Source organism: Microcebus murinus, chromosome 17 (assembly GCF_040939455.1).
Source record: "Microcebus murinus isolate Inina chromosome 17, M.murinus_Inina_mat1.0, whole genome shotgun sequence".
Taxonomy (NCBI): Eukaryota; Metazoa; Chordata; class Mammalia; order Primates; family Cheirogaleidae; genus Microcebus; species Microcebus murinus.
Window position 1 is genome coordinate 43,042,931 of NC_134120.1, and position 20,508 is coordinate 43,063,438.

A 20,508-nucleotide genomic window follows, 5' to 3' on the forward strand; every position below is an offset into this window, starting at 1 on the left:
TGCATGTCACAGTGAGTAGACATGAGGGACCCTGTGCCTGGAGGACCTGCGTTTGAAACCTGCATGCTCTTAGCTGTGTGTTACTGAATCTTTCTAAGCCTCAGCTTTCTTACTAGTTAAATGGTAAGAATCTACCTTACAGGGTGGTGATAATAAGTAACAAATGTAAGATCTGTTAGACACCTTGCTCTTAGCAAGTCACTAACTGGTAATAGCTATTTAGTATGGATGACGTTCTCTAGGAAGCTAAGAAAGCATACATGTTTTATCATCTTTGTTTCCCTCTTCTGCAAAGTCGTCAGGGGTAACACTTAGTTTTGTGGCTACTTTGCTTTTTTGTGTAGAGAAGAAAACATTTTCCCTTCTGGGGAAAGCCAAAGAGGAATTGTGTGGGCTTTTATATTCAATACTTAGTAACTATTTTCTCCAATAAAAGGTGGGCAGTGGAGCTGGAGAAGAGTTGAATTCACTATTTATGGCAAATACTCTGCATTTGGGCACTTGTTTAACATGTTTCTGAAGACACTGTGTCTTCATTTGGCCTTAAATGAATGTGTGCATTGTTCCCATGTTATAGGTGAGAAAATCGAGGCAGAGAGACACTGAGCTCAGCCAATTAGTATGGCTGAAGTAGAAAAAGAATGTAGACTTTCTGACTTGAAAGGGAGAAGTCTTTAATCCCATATTTTCAAATAGAAGAGGCTGGGGCCAGTCATAAACCAAATTGAAAGCTAGAAATAATTAATCCTCTAGCCACCAGATCTCTACAGTGAGGTTTCTTTTTGCTTTAGGCATTTAGATCTGAGTTCCCTTCCCTATTCCACTCCCCCAACCCCAAGAGAAAGTTACTTCTACAAGAAAAAGGAAGACAGAATATTAGTCATTTACACCTTAGAGAGCATAAAAGAAGTGGGTACCTGACAAATCCCTAACTGTGTAATTAAAGCTTTTGGCTTCTGATGTAAGAATTGGATGTCTCTGGAAGCTGATCTGGGAGCTACTTTAGGGGTGGTGGTAGTGGATTCTGGCGTGAGGGGTCCAGGAGTGCTTCTCCCATCCCTGGTGAAATCTCAGTAGAACTACCAGCTTGTAGAGGTTGAGTAGATGCTCGAAGGTCTTTCCTCTCGATGCTCTTACTCAAAGATCAGGAGATTTGCTAAGGTTATAGGGAAAGTATGTGTGGCTGTGTCTGCAAGGCTATAGCAATGTGTCTGGCTTTGGGTTGAGTAGCCCCCTGGGTAATGCCACACTGGCTGTCTTTAATACACTGTGTGAAGCAGCTAGGGGAAAAAACAAATCTTATTTCCCACTGGTAGGTTAAGGCATTTTACCACTCTAAAGCAATATCTGTTTTCTTGCATTAGAAATATGTTGCTTCTTGATACAGTTTTTCCTTATTGCTGTGAAAGGCAGACACACCTATTGGGGCTGGGTTGGTTGTCCCAATGACTGGGGTGGCATTGATGGCATCTGTGGAGGGGATTGGGCATGGCCTGTCACCATTACTAAAAATTGATTCCAATTCTGATGTCTTACAGATGATGCTTCAGGTAGATATAGGTGCATATTTATTTTAAAAAATAGTTTTGGCTAAGTGTAAAGTTTCAAAAGTGTTGGATTTTTTAAAATAACAAGTAGCAATAGTAGGATTGACAAGATTAGTTTCTTTATTATTATTATTATTCTTTTATACAAGGTCTCATTCTGTTGCTCAGGCTAGAGTACAGTGGCATCATCATAGCTCACTATAACCTCTAACTCCTGGGCTCAAGTGATTCTTCTGCCTCAGCTTCCAAAGTAGCTGGGTCTACAGGCATGTGCCACCACCTCCCTGGCTAATTTTTCTATTTTTTGCAGAGATGGGGGTCTCACTCTTGGTCAGGATGGTCTCTGACTCCTGACCTCAAGCAATCCTCCCACCTTAGCCTCCTAAAGTGCTGTGATTACAGGCATGAGCCCCTGTGCCTGATCTCTTATTATTCTTTTTAAAAAAGAAAGTGAGCCCTGTCCTTTTTTGCTTACCTGAGAGCATGCTCCTTTTCCATATATATTTATTGAAAATTTTATATATATATATATATACACACACATATATTGATTATTTTTTCTTATTAAACCACATGGTGAAAAAAAGCAAAACAAATAGATATGGATATTTATTTATCAGTCATTTCCCCCTCTTTCACTTTATGCATATTTGGAGATTATCTGATAATAAATCATCATTTGAAAATGTTTATGTATAGCTTATACTATAAAAATATTTAATATATGGTCACATTATCTTGACAAGTCAGAATTGAGACAATATAAGTGGGAACATATTTCTACAAATGACTATTAATTTATAGTTACTATGATAATGGCATACACGTTCACTTTTGTTCTATCTGGGTAGCTCTGTAAATTGTGTATTGATTATGCTAATGGCACTAGTGTCTTTATTACTTGTCTGCAGATACATGCAGATTGAATTCACATGATAACGTTATCATTCTGTAGGAAAAGTGCATTTTTAAAATCTGGGTTTTGGAGACATTGTGTTAAAACTAAAGAAAAACATTAAACTCATATGAAAACTTAAGTAAGTATTTTTGTGTCCTAGGAAATGACAAGTAAGGTCAAAAAGTTTAATAAAAAAATGATAGTCTTATATTTCCTTTGTTTCAAACTCCTTGAGGAAAATGTTGCAGAAATGGTACTAAATCAATAATGATCTATTTTTATAGTTTATTTTTGGTGGTGTGGCTTTTCTTGTTTTGTTTATCAGGCTGAAGGAACCTTAGACATTTAGGGTTATATGTATTTTTAAATTTATTAGCCCAACTAGAGGAAGACAAAATGAATTTCTTTTTTTCCCCAATTACACATAAATTTTCTTGTAGTTAGCAATAGCTCATAACTCATAAATCACACCCTCAGTTTTTGCTCTGATCTTTCATTATATAAATAGGTACCTTATTTTATAGGATTTTTTTTTAATTTCTCTTAGTTTAGTCATCATGTTACCAAAGCAGCTGTTTAGAAACCCCTTTCTCATCTTCCTTAATGGGATCACTTTTTACAAATGTGGCCTTTCCACTTATATGTTATAAGGAAGGAAAAGAGAAAATCTTTTTCATTTGTTTTCAAATCATTTTCCATTTTAATGGCAGTTTGATCCCTGGTTTATTTGAGAACCATTTGGTGCTGCTACAGGGGAAAAAAAAACAAAAAACAAGAGTTTTTCATGATGTTCCTTGGTGATACCAATCTGTTTAGTGGGCTATTAAGTGCCCCAAAGGTTGTGTTTAATTGACAACCTTTAGACAAATCCAGTTGTCTTTGTTTTTCAAATGTATCATTGCTGTTAAGTAGAGGGATTTCATAAATTAAAAGAAAAACAAAGTTACTAGTAAAGAGAATTGAATGATAATATTGGACTTATTTTTGTGAATGAGGTTGGAGTTCACTTTCTCAAAATGTGAAGGTGAATATTGTTACATTGCAGCAAGACGGTGTTTCTTGTTCAAAACAAAATACGTTCTCCTTAGCTGATGTTACAGTAATCGTGGAAGTAGTTAACTTTGTTTACAATTCAGAAATACTATTGCAATTTGATTGGCACTAAAATGGCTGAAAAAACAAGAATAGTTTGTAGAAGTATTGGAAAGTATGATGTCTCAAATACAAAGGCATCTTGCCCCAGATTTTGTTTTGCTGGGGTGAAGTAATGCTTCCTAGCTGTGCTACCATAGATGAGGCTTTAGGCTTCTTTGGCAAAGAGGAGATAACCAGACTCTTTCCCAAACATCCAAACGTCTAGATCCTAGGTTCAAAAGTAGGTTTCATTTATTATTATAGCTGTCCTGTCTGTAAAGCGTTTCTCCATATAGCTGGTTGTTATGTGCTAAGGACTACATGTATATGCTTTTAAATAATTTATTCTCTTCCAGAGTGGATTTTTAGCAGTCTTAAAATTACTTTGCTGTAGAGAAATTAGTACTTGAATAGCTGGGTATTAAAAATATTTGTGTATAATAGCTCTCTTATATATAATGGAAGAAAAGATCCTTTAGGCTCAGTGTAAGATAGAGCATGGGTATATATATAGCAGTTGGTTTTGTTTGTTTTTGCAGAAAGTTAGAGACTAGATGAGATTCAGATGTGTCAGTGTTGAATGTGAAGGCATGAGGGTAGTTGGAAGAGTGAAGAGTCTCAAATCTGGCAAGAAGAAAAGCTTATGCCAAAAAACAGAAATCAAACCAAGCAGCAACAAGAGAACAACAAAAAGACATTGGATAGTTTACTGTAAGTCCTTCATCTAGAAAAAACACTGGCAGGGTAACTTCTTTATTAGGTTAGGTGATTTTGAGTTTGTGTACTCTCTTTAGTCTTCTTTCATCCATTTGTCCTGTTGGCTCGCCGTCATTCTTTCTGTTTTCTTACCATATTTTGTTCACAAAAATGATTTATGCACATTTTAATATATTTATTTGAGTTTATATTATTGAAAGTAGTGGTCTAGTGTTTTTACTTTATCTTGTGAAAAGGATCATGGACTGCAAGTAGAATCATGCTAACTTACTTGAATTAATGGTTAATGATATTTTAAAAGAAGGAATAGAAAAGAGAGGTTAGAAACAATGCCTGTTTTTGTTTTCAATTAAGTTTTACATTAATTCTTATTTGGCTTTGTGTGTGTTTGAAATAAGGCTAAAGTAAAAGGAGTCTTACCAAAGATCTAAGTCCTGAGAAGTGGTGTTGGCGCCCCTGCAAAGCCCCTGTACTGTTAACAAGTTAGCTGGTGCAACATTTCTGTCCAATGTTTGTCTAGTTATGGCATTTATTTGTCCCCATTTAGGTAGGTGGGAATATGGATTAAAAAGAAAACAAAACCTGGGTGGGAAAATCAATCTAGACCCTGTTTCCATCATGGCTCTGTTATTTCCCTTCTGCTGTTGACTTAGTTGGTATCTCCACTTCTTCCCTGGTTTAAGCTGTAGCCTGCAGACTGGTTTCCCTGTTTCCAGGTCTGGGCTTTATCCAACCCATCCTCAGTTACCAGTGCAGCCTCTTTCTAAAATGTAAGCCGGATCAATCAGTCACTTAAAATCAATCTGTGACTTCTCCTAGCACTGAGGTTGAACATCTCACTCACAGTAGTTCCTTCATGATCTGGCCCTTTTCTGGCCTGGTCTCTGCCACTGTTCCCTTCTCTTTCCACTCCATTCAGTGGCCCCTCATTTCAACAGCTTGGAAGTGCTTGCACTTCCTTGAAGGCATTGTGGTGTTCTCTGCATCTGTGGCTTTACCCATGCTCCTCTGCTTAGAGAGCCATGTTCTCCTTGTCCTCAGTGCTATCTAGCCTTCAAACATCCTGAGCTGCTCTTCTCTGGGTAAAATTGCCCCACCCCGATGCTCCTGTGTCTTGAGTATTTATCCCTCCTCCTGCAGTCATTGATTCACTCATCTGTCTCTTTCAGTGCACTGGTGTTTGCCAGGCCTTCTCATGAAATGGCATATGTAGAAAAATGATAAGTTTCAAGTGGCAAATTTGGGTAAGTGGACACAGCTGCTCAAAGCCAGGGAAAACAGACTTGAAGTTTCCGGCGTCCCCAGGCTGCACTTGGCCACTTTCAGGGCTGGAAGGATCAGTGTCCCCAAATACCTGAACCTGCTTTTGACCCCCCCAGTTGGTAAACTGCAGTGGATTGCAGGTTCCTTGAGATAGAAACCAGATAGTCTTAGACTTTGTACCTCCAGGGCCTTAGCCAAATGCCTATTAACTACATAGGTGCTCAGTAAATGTTTGTTTATTGACATTGTGCAAAGGCAGCCATAGTAATTCATTGTGAAGTTAAGTGACTTTAAGGTAGGAATATGTCTATAACTCTACTTTATGTGAAAGTTGGAGTGCTGCAGTCGCTTTCTTTTATTGTGTCTGTCTTTTACTAAATTTCATAAAGGAGGGACTAATTGGAAGAAAGAAATTTGGGAACATGGGTAGGATTTTCTGATTGGAAGAAGAGAAACTTTTTATTTGGTTTCAAAATGTGCAAGTGTGTGTGTGTGTGTTTCAACCTCTCCTAAGGCTAATTTCCTCCCACTCAGCATCCTCTTACAAGGAATTTCATTGTAGATAGAGAGTGGTAATAAATTCATGTTGGGCATGTTCTCCTTGATAACAGTGCATCTGTGATATTTCTCTTTGGTCTTCAAGGACCATAATAGACCTGTAGAACAATCAAGCAAAACCACAGAAATTCTAAACTTCAACAGTGTGATTTTGTTTAACACAGAGATAATTCTTTCTGTCTGAGAAGATTTTGTAGACAAAGGAAAGAATAGATGAAAGGGTTTTTTCCCCCCTTTCTTCTGTAAAACAATTTAATAACTTTCAGAGAATAGAGTGGTTAGAAAATAAACATTGCAGAAAAAGTAAAGAGAGCACATTCTTACCCTTGACCACATGAGCTCTTTGGACCTTTTGGTGCACAGCCAGGTCTCTGCCTGGGACAGCCCTCCCTGTCCTGCCAAGCTGAGGTCGCATGCAGTACCTGGGATGCTCAGCCGGGGCCGCCCCACCGATTGCTTTTGTTTTTGTTTTGTTCTGTTTGTTTGTTTACCTTTTGTTGACAGTAACAAAAAAGAATGAGGTGGCAGACCAGCAGGCGAGTGTGGGACAGACGGCTGCACAGCCTGGCAATGCTGCCTCCCTTCATTAGAGCCTGCTTGCCATTTTATAACAGTGTGCGATTTATTTTCCCTAAATCTGTTTTCATCTTGTGGGATTTCAAGTTAGAAAGCATATCTAGAGCCCAGAAAGCACAAAATAATGATCCCGCCCTTTGGTTTTTGAAAACTAGGAAGGCTTTCTGGTTCTTGTTAACTCTTTGTAGCCTGAAGGTTAAGTTTTCCTCTGTTCTTAAAAAGCATAAAGATAAACAGCCAGTATGACTTGAACATGCTTGTAGGGAAGGAGTGCTTTCAGACACGGTTTGCTTTAAACAGTCTGTAATTTTCTTTTGGGGCTTGGGACTTTTAAACGTGTCAGTAAACCTAGAAGACTAGTTGTTTGTATACATGTGAACTTTAAATACAATGTTAGATCGTTATCATTTGGCAGAAGATGGTTGTTAAGCTAAGGTGCATCATTTGTTGTGATTTGGGAGATTTGTGTGTATAATGTATTTGTATAAATTATGTGTTTACTTATTTAGCATAGAGTTCCTGAATATAAGATACTGGGTTATATTTTCAGAAAATATCCTTGGAAGAAAGAATTTAGGCAGTTTTCTAAAGTAATAAATACCCTATATTTTTACTAGTTTACTTGTAATTCACTTTTAAAGTAGTGTTGGAATGACTTTTGCTTGAATTTTTTTTGAATAGTTTTAGGTTATTAAGATCCTAGAACTCAGTCATTCAATGAAGCCAAAACTTGTTTTTTTGTTTTTGTTTTTGTTTCTAGACAGTATGCATTTTTTAGCTGGTAGTTTCTTGAACCCACTTGGCACTGTGTTGGTTGATTTAAGATTGAGTGATTCATGCCATGGCTATTTAATTTGGTGAAGAGATGGCTGAGACCAGAGAACAAACTGTTAGGAAATTGTCCAGTTTTAAGTTTGCGTGTGTATATAAGTGGAGTATTTTGGGTTCATTCATCTCTTGCCAATCTTAGTTGTTAAGTAATCTTCTTGCATTCGTATTTACATCATCCTCAGACTCTTGTGTTTCTGCCACTCTCATAAAAACTGACTCTGGTTTTTAAGGTAGAGCTTCATGCTTGGAATTAACCAGGAAAAGCCTCATTTATATCTCCTGCAAGAGGGACAGAGGACCTGCACTGTGTACTCACTGCCAGAAGTTTTTATAGTAATACTTTGTATCTAGGCTCTGGCTCTTACCATTAAATGTGCTTTTTATAGAGTACCAAGTTATAAATGTAGTGCAGCTACGGCATATTAATCTTACTGCAGAGATTTAATGAGGCAGTTGTTTTGCGATGGACACTATTGGGAGCAGAGAGCGACAGAGTTTTACTTTACCACTGAGCTGCAGAAATATTCCTTGCCTGGTAATAATTATAACCACATGATCTCTTAGTTTTTCTTTCTTTTGCCAGTGGTTTTCCATGCAAAAGTGGCTTGGAAGGAGGTCCATTTCTAGGCAGTGAAATGGATTGGAAATTGGGCTGTTTTCTCAGTAGTTTGACATTTTAGCTTTGATCAGGCATGGGATCCTTGTTGCACAGAGAGAAATATGTAAGATGAGTTTCAAGAATACAGATAGTCTTTGCCAGTCCACTGAGATGGCTTTTAGATATTCATTACTTTTACTTGACTTTTATATAGGTTATAAAAAGTAAATGTGGTGAAACCTCATTTTTACATGGACAGAATAGAATTTCTGCTGGTTGGCCTTAAACTGATCCCACACTTGAAATTAATTGAAGTCCATGGGTTTATTGCCTCCAACACTTTTAAGCCAGTGCAATTTTTCATTTTCCCCACAGTTGTAATTTTATTAAACCAAGTTATAGCAATAACAATTCTTATGAGGAGGAGGATGAGAAGAAGGAAAGAACCACCTGCCAGAGAACATAATAAAGGGAAAATCATGCTTCTTTTAAATTCCCATTTATAAGTAATGTTAGCAAAATTGGAAACAGAAAGCCACCACTTATTTTTGTAATAATAATTGTGTCTGTGTTCCAAAATTCAGCTTTCTATACAGATCAGAAAACTATAAATCCAGTGCTCCATCGCACCGTTTTGAAGGGGTGAGCTGGAGAGTTGGTTGAGCAGGTGAGGTCATTTGTGATGGATGCAACATGTTTGGGCAGCATCATTTAGGACAGGGGTGGGAGAGAGGTGTCTGTAGCTATGACATGGTTTGTAGTTGCTGTAGGGGGGTTGGAGATATTTTAAAATGTAGTTGTAGGGGGTATGGAGATATTTTTAATTATTGCCCTTTGGGTGGGTTTATAGCATAACAATGCATTTATCCTTCTTGCAGTGGTGCTGGGGGCAGGGCAGTACTTACAGGCATGGACTTTGTATTTATAACCCCTTAGGTTGAAGTCAGAGGTTTGAATGGCTAGCAGAGTAATACAATTATTTTTTATGATTGGATCTCAAAGGACTTTATAAAAACTACATCACTAAGGCCATGTGCAATTATTGAAGTGTAGCCACCTGTGGGAAAGAAATGGTTGACAATGTAAGCTTTCTAGAATCTTCCTATGGCAACTAGCATTAGGAACAGAAACCCCTAGAACAAATAAACACATCTTTTGAATGGGCAAGAAAGAATTTTTCATGAAAGTAGAGGTTGGAAAAATCTTACAAGGGGAGAGACCGGGATTGAGATTCCAGTACTCATTACACCAAGGCATCATAGGCTATAATCGAACTCACCTCCCAGAGGGTCTCTCTTAAGTGTTGACCTAAAAACAAATTCGCCAGTTGGCTGGAGCATGCATCCTAAAGTTGCAGCAGAAGTGAATAAGCTTGACTGACTTCAGTCCCCGAAGGGTTCTATCTGTAAATGCAGAAGTGGAAGCAAAAACATTTTTTATTAGTCTTAAAATGACCCTCATTTTAATAACTAGCCACAATGTCAGAAGCATGGACTAGGGTCATTCGTTAGCTTTTAACAGCTAAAACATCATGCATTCTTTTTTGTTTGGTATTTTTGATATTGAATTCATGTAAAGTGTTCCTATTCTTGAATAATAAGGAAGGTGAGTTTTTATCATTTTTCTCTGTGTAGTACTTAAAGTATTCAGAGAGTCTCCTTATTTAAAAACAAACAGATCTGCAAACTTGATGTGTAGCATTTAAATCATCATATTAAAATTCAAACCCAACACCCACATTTCCCTGAGCGCTATCAGCTTTTTGAGAAACTGGAAACTCATTCTAAACAACTAAGAGTAGTCAGTGTACATATGCTGCCTTCTAGCAAGTGTTTAATGGTGTGGGGGTCAGTTTGCCAGACTTGTGGCAGTTGTTTATTTTCCTGAATTGCTCTCTATTTTGGCAGCATTCACTACTTGGTTTAGTTTGCTGGAGATCTTTGCACCATTACCCATTTGTTGTATCTGTAGCTCTAGATGAAATATTTGAAAGCAGTAAACCCAGATATGGTGGGTCAGATACTATCAACTTTGTGAAATGTAGGCCTGTAGGTGGTTTTCACTTTGGAGGTAACCAGTCTGTTCCTGTTACAGAAAAAAATACCAGTGAAAAACTTTTTTTTACATACTCTATTTTTTTTCCTCCTTCTCCTTCTCACCATCAGTAAATAATATTTACTAAGCACTCACCTGGACACAGTGCTGTGCTGGGCAAAGTACGAGACAAACGCAGAGATCCTATGATTACTCCCCAAGGAATGAGCAGTCTAAATCCCAGTGTATTGAAATGGGCACTGTGTAGATAGTTGAGATAATAACTTTCCAGATGGCAAATCAATCCAAATTACCAGTTTATTTAAACACTACCTCCAGTTTTGAAAAACCCAACAGACAAAACTAGATGGTCTTCGAGGTGGGAATTCTGCTTTTTCCATGAAGCCAAGAGATTATTGCATATGTTTACATGTATGTTGATTTTGGCCTATGTGAGTCATTTGAAGGGTGGTGATATAGTTAAGTTTATTGCAGATGCAAAGAAAGGCTTTGGCACAACGGCCAGACAAGAAAGGGAGGATAGATAAGTGCCTTGTAGAAGTAGGGTTTGTAGAAGCATGTTATGTGCAAGGTAGCAGAAAGCACTTTCAGACAGCAGCATGGTGGTGTGGTGGCATTTCCAGACTTTTTTGAGAAATACTTGGCTAATTTTGATCCTATAGATTCTTGATTGTAACATTTCAAATATTTAATGAAATATTAAAAATATTAAATAGCTGGGTGTGATGGCATGCTCCTGTAGTTCCAGCTGCTTGGGAGACTGAGGCAGGAGGATTGCTTGAAGCCAGGAATTTGAAACTGTAGTATGCTATGATCGCATCTGTGACTAGCCACACTACACTCTAGCCTGGGTAACATAGCAAGATCCCATCTCTAAAAAACAAAATTAAAAATATTAAATATATTTATATTTACATTATCAAGTTTATTATAGTCATTAAAATAAATATTGTGGTCATATAAAAAAATGTGACCACAAATAATGCATTACCTATTTCCTAGGTATCTTGGTATAACTCTTTTGTAACTATTTCATTGACTTATAGAAAACAGAAATCTCTAGTTTGATTTTACCAGTTTTTGAGACATAGTTTGTTTCTGATGTTGGAGGACTTTTGCTATTAGAAATTAGTGATCCATAAATTCAGTCACTGATTATATTATCCTATTATCTTATTTTTCCCCAAAGAGAAATACTGTCTTCCCTCACCCCACTCTACCTTCCTCCCTCCCCTTCCAGTGGCACTAGGGTGTTTGGGGGTACTTCTTTAAAATGAGTCAAGGGACAGCATAAATAATCAAAAAGTATTTATTGAACTCTAATTAGAGGCATTGTGTGTGCTTTGCTTATTTATTCTCCCTGGTGTTTGTGTATCATGTATAGGGTTAAAATGGAACTATTTTTAGTTTTTACAGTGTTTAGTTTTTCAACATTGATAATTTAAGCTCAAATTGTTGACTTGATTATAAATTTTATTTCACTTTTTGGGGATAGTTTTGAAAATGAGACATAAATTTACACTTGAGTTTGCATTTGTAAGCATGTTTTGCTGTGCGGTAGAGCTTATTTTGCTATCGCTGTCTAACAAATAATGGAGTAACTGTGTGTTTTGACCAGTTTATAAGTAAAGGTCAATTTCGTGCCTATGGTAATTAGCTTAGTTTATTCTAGACTTTTGGCTAATTCTGGTAATTTCCCATGAAGGAGTATATTTAGCAGAAAAGGAGTTCATTCTTAAGCACAGTGGGTTTTTTTCCCCTTTGCATTGGAGACTGTTTAATTTTAAAGTGATTTATCTCTCTCTTTTAAGCAAAAACTCCTAAAAGGCTGTGAAAAAATGGCAAGGTAGGCAAGGTAATCTTAAGGGTAGACGAGTTATTTGAAGGGAGAGGTAAGAATAGGGCTACATGGTGGGCAAAAAGAAGAATTCTTTCAGTAATCACAAATGGAGACATTTTAGGGAAGGCTCACCTTTGATTCTTCTGTAATAAAATCTGCAATGAAGCCCCTCCTATTGTAGCTTCAAGGAAAATGGTGTTTCTGTTTTTGGTAGCAAGAAGATTAAACGTTGCTTTAAAAGAACCTGTCTTTAAGCCCTATACTTACGGTGTTGATTTTCTTTCAGACCCCAGCTGTAAACTTGAAGACAAGACTGAAGATGGAGAGGCAATAGATTGTAAGAAGAGGCCGGAAGACGGGGAGGAGTTGGAAGACGAAGCTGTGCACAGCTGTGACAGCTGCCTCCAGGTGTTTGAATCACTGAGCGATATCACAGAACACAAGATTAATCAATGTCAACTGACAGGTAAACAATACTTATCACTTTTTGCCTTCTCATACTGTTCTATTTCTGATTTTTTTCAGTTCGTTCCTTTATGTGTTTTTCTCTTCCAATTATTTTATTCCTATACTTGAGTACCTAGGTAAGTCTAGAGGTACTTTTGAAAGAATTATGAGATGGCTGCTCGGGGCAACCTCAGTGTCACGGTCCCTCTTAGATTTTGAATTGCACCTAGATTTTAATAGCTAGTGGGCTATATTTTCTTTCTTATCTTTTTTTAAAAATCTTTTCTTTTACTACAATGATGAACCTAATGTATTGGATGTCTAAAACAAAGTTAAAAATTTCTTTTGAATACTTTTTCAGAGGCATTTAACATGTATTAACTTGTTTAAGCTTAAATATCATCTCCTCTAGGAAACATTCCCTGATTCCTCTCCACCTGAGTTAGGCACCCTTTTTATGTCCCCATAAAGTCTGATACTTACTTATTCTAACACGTTCTCACTGGACATGTTCACCTTTCCATCTCACTGAGCAGACTGAAAGCTCATGGATGTCAGAAATTGTGTCTCATTCTTCCTTGCATTATCTGAGCCTAGCACAGTGCCTGGCCTCTGGTCGGTACTCACTAAGGCTGGCAAAGTACTCTGCTATACCATTCATCGGAGGAGTCAGATTTCAAATGACATGAAGCAATAACATGTTCAATGCAATGGCTGAATAAAAACCAAAACTCAGTTTACCATATATCTACCTTCCTTAAAAATATATCTTACAAGAATACACCATATGGGCCTTGGTGGGGCATTTTAAATAATGTCTTTTGTCTTAGATACGTCATTTTTCTCTTACTGTTTGAAGCTGACACCACTCCTGTGTATGTGTATTTGTGTACCTTTCTCATTTTTCTCACACAAATCTTTCTTCAATTAACTGTGTATAGGAAACATATTTACTAGACAAGCCATTCTCCAACTGTTTTCTACAGAATATTTATATTTTTGTAAGACCTAAATGTTCGTTCCACTTGAACAAAGATTTCTGACAGATTATCCTGGAGTGTTGTATTAAGTCCATAAAATAGACTTCTTTATTGAAATTGCATTGTGGCTCTTCTCTTCAAGAAGGGATGACAATAAGCAAGTTTATTAGACCATAGCATTGTCTTTTTTTTCAGAAATCCCATTATTTTCTGGATCATAAGTTTGAGAATCGATATTGCCTATATAAATATTGGCCATATACATATTAATATTTTTGTTTTTATATTTTTATATGCTTTTGAAGGACAACTTTTATTTTGATACAATCCCAATCTTATAGAAAAATTACAAAACTAATGCAAGGAACTCCCATATACCATTTACCTGATTCACCAATTGCTCACATTTTCCCCCATTTACTTTATCATTCTCTCTCTTTCTCCTTTGTGATTTCTTTCTTAATCATTTGAGAGGACATTAGAGACATCACATCCCTATAAATATATCCTGTGTATTTCCTAAGAACAAATACATTCTCTTACATCACTACAGTATACTTACCAAAATCAAGAAAGTTAACATTTAACACCAAGAGATACTATTATCAAATTCATAATTATATTTAAATTTCATCAGTTGTCCTAATAATGTCCTATATAGCTATTTTTTCCCCATCAGCTGGGATTTAGGATTACACATAACATTTAATTGTCATCTCCTTTAACCTGAAATGAACTTTCAACTTTCTTTGTCTTTCTTGATCATGGCATTTTTGAAGAGTGCCCAGCGGTTACTTTATAGAATGACTGTCAGTTTGGGTTTGCCTGATGTTTCCTCGGGATTAAGTTCAGGTTATTTACTTGTGATAGGAACACGAAAGATGTGTCCTTTTCGGTGTATCAGATCAGGAAGTACTTGGTGTTACTTTGTTCCAATGTTGGTGATGTTAATATTGAATACTTGTGTAAGGTGGTGTCTGTCAACTTTCTCCAGTGTAAAGTTACCATTTCCCCATTGTAAGTAGTAAGTAATCTGTGGGAAGATACTTTGATACTATGTCAATATCTTCTTTCTCATAAAACTTTTACTCACTGTTTTTGTGTCCATTGCAATTCTATAATGTCTGTATTTATTAGTTGGCCTACTGCAATTTTCTTTGCTTGTTCATTTGTTTATTCATATCATCTTGACTTTTGGACTTTTATTTTATTCATTGGGTCATAATTTATTACTATCATTATTTTGGTGCCCAGATTGCCATAGATTTAGCCAATGGGAGTTCCTTCAAACTGGATCCTGTGTCTGTTAAATATGTCTCCATAATTATTTGAGGACTTAGTTTCTGGTACAAACAGATGCTCCAGGATCATCTTGTTCTTTTCTTGTCCTAGTCCTGCAATCAGCTTCTTCTTCTTCTTCTTCTTTTTTTTAAGGAGCCCTGGTTCTTTTAAGAGAACAGTGGTATTTAGAAACCAAGATACAGGTTCTATGTGTGCTCAGTGCTATAAGTAGATCATTGCTTATAGACTTCACAGTAGATAGAACTAGGAAATATATATGCATACTTAATATGATACAGGTAATCCACATAGCATAGTTCATAAAATTCACAATATGCTAGCATATACACTTATATGTATTTTTTCTACCTAATAACCCATGTGTTCATATTGATACCTCCAATTCAGTCTAATACCTTGGGTACATCTTAGTCTTTTTCCTTTCTATATTTGCTACTGCCTTCTTTAACAGAGAGAAACCTGGCTTCCATTATTCTCAATATGTTCACTCATTTGCTTGAGCCTAGAATATACATTAAGTAGTTTCAAAATTGCTTACTCATACCATCGTGATAAGCAAACCAACTAATTAGAGTTTAATATTTGTTTATAATTATTAGGTGTAATTTTAATGCAACACTAACATGCAAGGAAATTCATAAATCATAAATATATAATTTGGTGAATTTTGATAAAATGCATGCACCCATGTTAACACACCCTTCTTAAAATATAGATGATTTCTTGCATTCCAGAAAGTTCCCTGTCACTTCTTTCTGATCAATAATGCTGTATTAGAAGTAATGAAGTTTTTATTTTAACCATAGATTCATTTTGCCTCTTCTAGAACTTCATATAAATAGAATCATACAATATGCACTGTTTTTTGTGTGTCTAGCTTTTTTTGTTCAGCATAATGTCTGAGATTCATTCATGTTCTATATATTATTTTTGCATTCTTTTTTATTGGCATATGATATTCCATTGTATGACTATATTATAATTTGTTTTCCATCCTCCTGTTGGTGAACATTTTGGTTATTTTTAGTTTTTGGCTATGAGTAAAGTTGTATTGAGTCTTCCTATATAGATCTTCTTGTGGACATACGTTTTATTTCTCTTGGATTAATAATGTAGGAGTAGAATTGCTAGGTTATTGGGGGCAGGGAAGTAAGTATAGGATAGGATAGATTTATCTGTATGAGAAACTTGTGAACCTTTTCCCAAAATGTTCCATTTTATGCTCCCACCATCAATGTATGGGAGTTCCAGTTGCTACTTGCTAATATTTGTGTTATCAGTCTTTCTTAATTTGGGGTATATATTGATATTCTTTGTGAATTTATTTACATTTTCTAGCTCATGTACTTAATTGACTTTGTTTAATGCATAGTTTCCTCAGAACATAACATTTTTGGAAAATCCTATTAAATGCAGATAATTAGTAAGGTGTTGTCTTCTTTGGAATAGAAGTTGCTTTAAAGTTTTAAAGAAAGCTTTACTCATGTAGAATCAATACTAACATTAGGGCAAACACATAGGAATTTGAGTATACAAACTCTACTGACATGCCAATATATTAATACATTAAGCTAGCAAGAAATCTTAGTTAAGAATGGGTCTTCTTTCATGTTAAGGGTTATTTTAAAATTAAACTAGTTTTAAAAATAATCTTCGAATTCTACTTAGTGAATGTTTACTTTTTACTGAGTGCCTTTCATATAGTTCTTCTTATGTTCAGCTCTATGAAATAGAATAGAAGCAAAAGACATTATTCCCGTTTCATACAACTTTAATAATATCTGTGCAGAAAATGCTGGATTTCGTGTATATGATATGGTGAAGATAATATTTATGGGTTAAATATTTTTTTAAAAAATAACTGTAATAAAATATTTGTTTTATTTTGAGCTTAAGCTTTCTAAAAGCAGGGAGTCTGGCCTGTGCTCACATACACCAGCATTTTAATAAAAATTAGGGAAATAGAGGCTTATCTGCCACTTATGGAAGCCCATGTCCAGAACGAGTAAATCTAATGGCTATTATTCCTGTCGATTTTTGTTCAGGCTGGTTTCTTTGGGAGGGTAGTAGATTCATGAGGCAGAGCAGAAGTGGAAGGCCAGGTCTGGAGCAAAAGGGAGAGAAACAAAATTAGGATCGTTCACATTTGTTGAAGGTGTTTAAAGTTGAAACTTCAGCAGGCCAAAGGTTTCCCTCCAGTCTGATCTGGAAAAGATTAAAGACACTTGGAAGCATTTTAATTAAAAAAGTAATATGGTGCTTTTACCTTCTTCCTTGGTTAAAGCCTTTTAGCATGAGGAGGTTGGACTTTGCAGTGTTTGTTCCTACTGCTCCAGTTAACTCCTGGTGCTATTCCCCTTCCTCCTACATGCCCCCACTGACTAAGTGCTAGATTTAGCAAAGGAGGGTATTTCTATTTGGTTTTCTCCTCCTTTTCATTTTACTCTTTTTCTCCTTCATTGTTCTTTTTCATTCTTTTTTGTCTTTTAACTTCATTCAGCCCCATTTGCATCCTTGCTGATTTCCCTCTGATTCTGGTCCTCTCTCCAAGACTCTTCATTTCCCTGTGCCTATTTCCTCCCTCCCTTTCTCCATGCCTGTTTCGCAGTCTCTTGCTGCTTTCTCAATTTATTCTTCACTCCTTGTGGCTTCTCTTGATATCTTGATGTCTTTACTTACACATTTGGTCCTACCCTAGACCATGGCCTAAAGACTTTTCGATGAACAATCTGTTTGAAGACAGGGAATTCTGAATGGGGCACTGCAGGGTTAATTATGGAGTGAAAGAGAAAGAAATTTTACAACTTGTTGATTTGTAAAATAACAGAAAACTGAAGTGTTCTATGGTCTGATGCCTATAGTTTGCTCAGGGTAGTTTTGTTGTGCAAGAGCCATAGAAACCCTGCGTTAAGTTCTTCCCTTCCTTTAACTCAGGGTTTTCTTGGTAACTTCAGGTCTGTTCCGTTCCTTTGATGGCTTTCATCCTCAAAGGGGCTGCACATTCCTGGGAGAGTCTGCCTCTGTGGAAACTGACTCACTCCATATCAATGTCTTGAAATCCTGGTATAGTCTCACCAAATGAGCATATACCAGACCAAACTTTTGGAGGTGAAGGTCAGATATAGAGCCAAAAAGGATCAATTCTAGAGCCAGATATGAAAGTCAGCTATAGGATTTAGTACCATCCAGGTCAAATTGTGATTAGTTATCAGTATGGACTGGATTTACAGATGATGGATCCAGCAGGGATGTGGGGATTGCGAGTGTCACACACACAGTTCATGGAGTCTGTCACTGAGAGGGCATTCTGGAATGTGGACAGCCTTCTGGACAGGCATCCTTGACCTAGGAAGGAACAGAATAGTCCTAAAGATAGCAAGGGACAAGGCAAGCCTCCTGCAAGTGAGTTCTGTCTTTGTTGTCTCATGGTGTAATTTTCCTCTGGTTTGCAATCCAACATGCGTAAGTGAATTATGTATCTATCCTTCCTGCTTGAAGAAATTGGGAGAAAGGTGAAAAAGAAAAACCTAAATCCCTCTCTTCAGTTGTAGCAGTGGATGGAAACCACCTGTCTTGCCCCGGCCTTGCTGTCTTTTTCCTGGAGGCTGGGAAGGGAGGGGGATTGACTCTCTGAGGCTGTGGGACTCTCTGATGCCGAAGACAGATTATCAAAATATATATTTAAAGAAGGAAAAGCACAGAGAACCTCTCATTTTACTAATCCACAAACCCTATCATTTCTTGCCAATTCCCTCAGGGGGTGGGGAGGGCTGGAAGCCAGAGGGGTCTCATCACACTTCTCAACAAAGATTTAATAGCAGGGTGCTGTGGGGAAGGCTGAGATTACGAGACTTTATTGTGCTTACAAAACTGAGTAAGAACTAGCATTGTAAATCATCAAAACTAAGCTACACTTAACAGGATAAATGTGTAAAGTGCATTTCGTGATACTCTATGCTTGTTGTTCTTGAGTCATTTTTCTCTTCTCTCCTGCTAATTTGCAAACTTGAGTTGTCTGTTAAGTGTTCTTTCACATCATTAATGTGAATTGCCTAGGCATAGATGCAGAAAAAACCAAATAGCATTGTATTGGTTCTTAACCCTGCGGTCGGCTATACTGTGTAGCTGAGTAAGTAGAAATATGCGTGGCAGTAAATCTGCTGTAGTTTTGGGGAACATGTTTGTAGCCCATATTTATAAAGCCCTAACCAGGTCTGTGGCTTCTTTACAAATATTTTTTTTTCTGCATGGGTTTGCCCTTTATAGAAAAATGAACTGAATTGATAAATGGATGCTGTTCATCTGTATCAAGTAGTGTGCTCACTTAATTTTGTTTTGAAAGTTATGAGACTTCCTGGAATATTCATGCAATTTTCACAAACTGAAAACTTTTAGACATCTGGAATATTATTATTATTATTTGGCCAAAGAATTTTTTAAAAATGTGAAAGTGAGTCTACATGTGTCATATGATTGCGGCAAATTAAAGACTGGTGGGTTCCACAGGACAATAAAAAGAAAGTAATAGCTAGTTCTTTTGGCAGTGGGAATGAGGGAAATGAGTGTTTTAGAGAATGAAGCATCATTTTCATAAAAGCATATTGAAACTGCTTTTAGAACTTTTTTCTGCTGTTTTTCTAATCAAATCATTAGTTGAAATAAATTACATGAAATAAATGTAATACTTTAACTTTTTACTTCATATTAATTAGGCTTAAGGCATTAGACATTTCATTTGCATATTTCCATATTAATTTCTATATTCATTATTCATACTTCATTATTAATCATTTATATATTAATTAATTATCTATTTCTATATTAATTAGGCTGAAGGCACTGTAAGTTTTATTTTTCTATTTTGATCAATTTCTCATTTCCTACTTAAAATATTTCTAAGGTTTTAGTTTAATTCATTCTCCAAATCGCCCTAATCCCCCCAAATACAGTTTTGTGGCTTCCATAGATTACATTCCCTGGTCCCTTCTCCACATGCACCTAACTTTTTAGATCAGTGGTTTCTAAACTTTTTTGATGAATACAAATTTAGTATGTACCATCATAATATATATTTATATGTTACATAGATAAATGCAAATTATACAACATTCACAAAAATAGAAATTGAAAAGTTAGTTAAAGATGAAATAAACAGGGTTTAAAAATAATTTTATGTTACTTTGAAGTCCTGGTCTATGTGTGTTTATTTTGGTGATTCATTTTAATGGCTGTTAGTACTTGGATATCTCACAAAACCACCAAAGACAGTACATATGTTATTATACTTCTCCATGTGGTTCGTTGTTATTGATGGTGGATATAAGTCCATATTTCAAATAACTTTTCCAATTTTGTGTTGCCAGCTTTTGGTCAGCTCTGATTAAATTGTCTCCCCCACCCATCCCCCCCTTCATAGGGTGGCTGATAAAGAGCTTTTACTAGGAGTGGAAAGGCCAGATTGGCCATTTTCTTGTTGATTGCTTGTGCTTGACTGTCAATATCCTACACTTTTCTTGCAGAAAACTTTCAAAGTCAGTTGTCAAAATGTGAGAATTTTGTGCAAATTAGGTTAGTTAAAATGACATACAGTGATCTGTAAGTCCATTTTGTTGGACATGGTAGACTGCACTATTATGGGATGGGCTGAAAGGAACTGGAAAGGCCAGACCATCCAACCTGATTGGGACACTGCTTATCTCGTGGCTCTCAGGAAGGTCTGGTTTGTAGCTGGATGGCTATTTATGACTGACTGGTGTCTGTTC

At 36.5% G+C, this 20,508-nt stretch overlaps 1 protein-coding gene across 3 annotated transcripts in view; it reads left to right on the plus strand.

The window, feature by feature from the left end:
• Positions 1-20,508, plus strand: part of ZNF521 (zinc finger protein 521) — a 268,923-nt gene that overhangs the window by 16,954 nt on the left and 231,461 nt on the right. For all 3 annotated transcript variants that reach the window (XM_012746080.3, XM_012746077.2, XM_075993582.1), the window contains one exon: positions 12,304-12,483. Coding sequence is in view for 2 of the 3 variants with exons in the window: in XM_012746077.2 (XP_012601531.1) it covers positions 12,304-12,483 (180 nt within the window). In the remaining variant the exon portion in view is untranslated. The remainder of the gene's footprint in view (positions 1-12,303; positions 12,484-20,508) is intronic.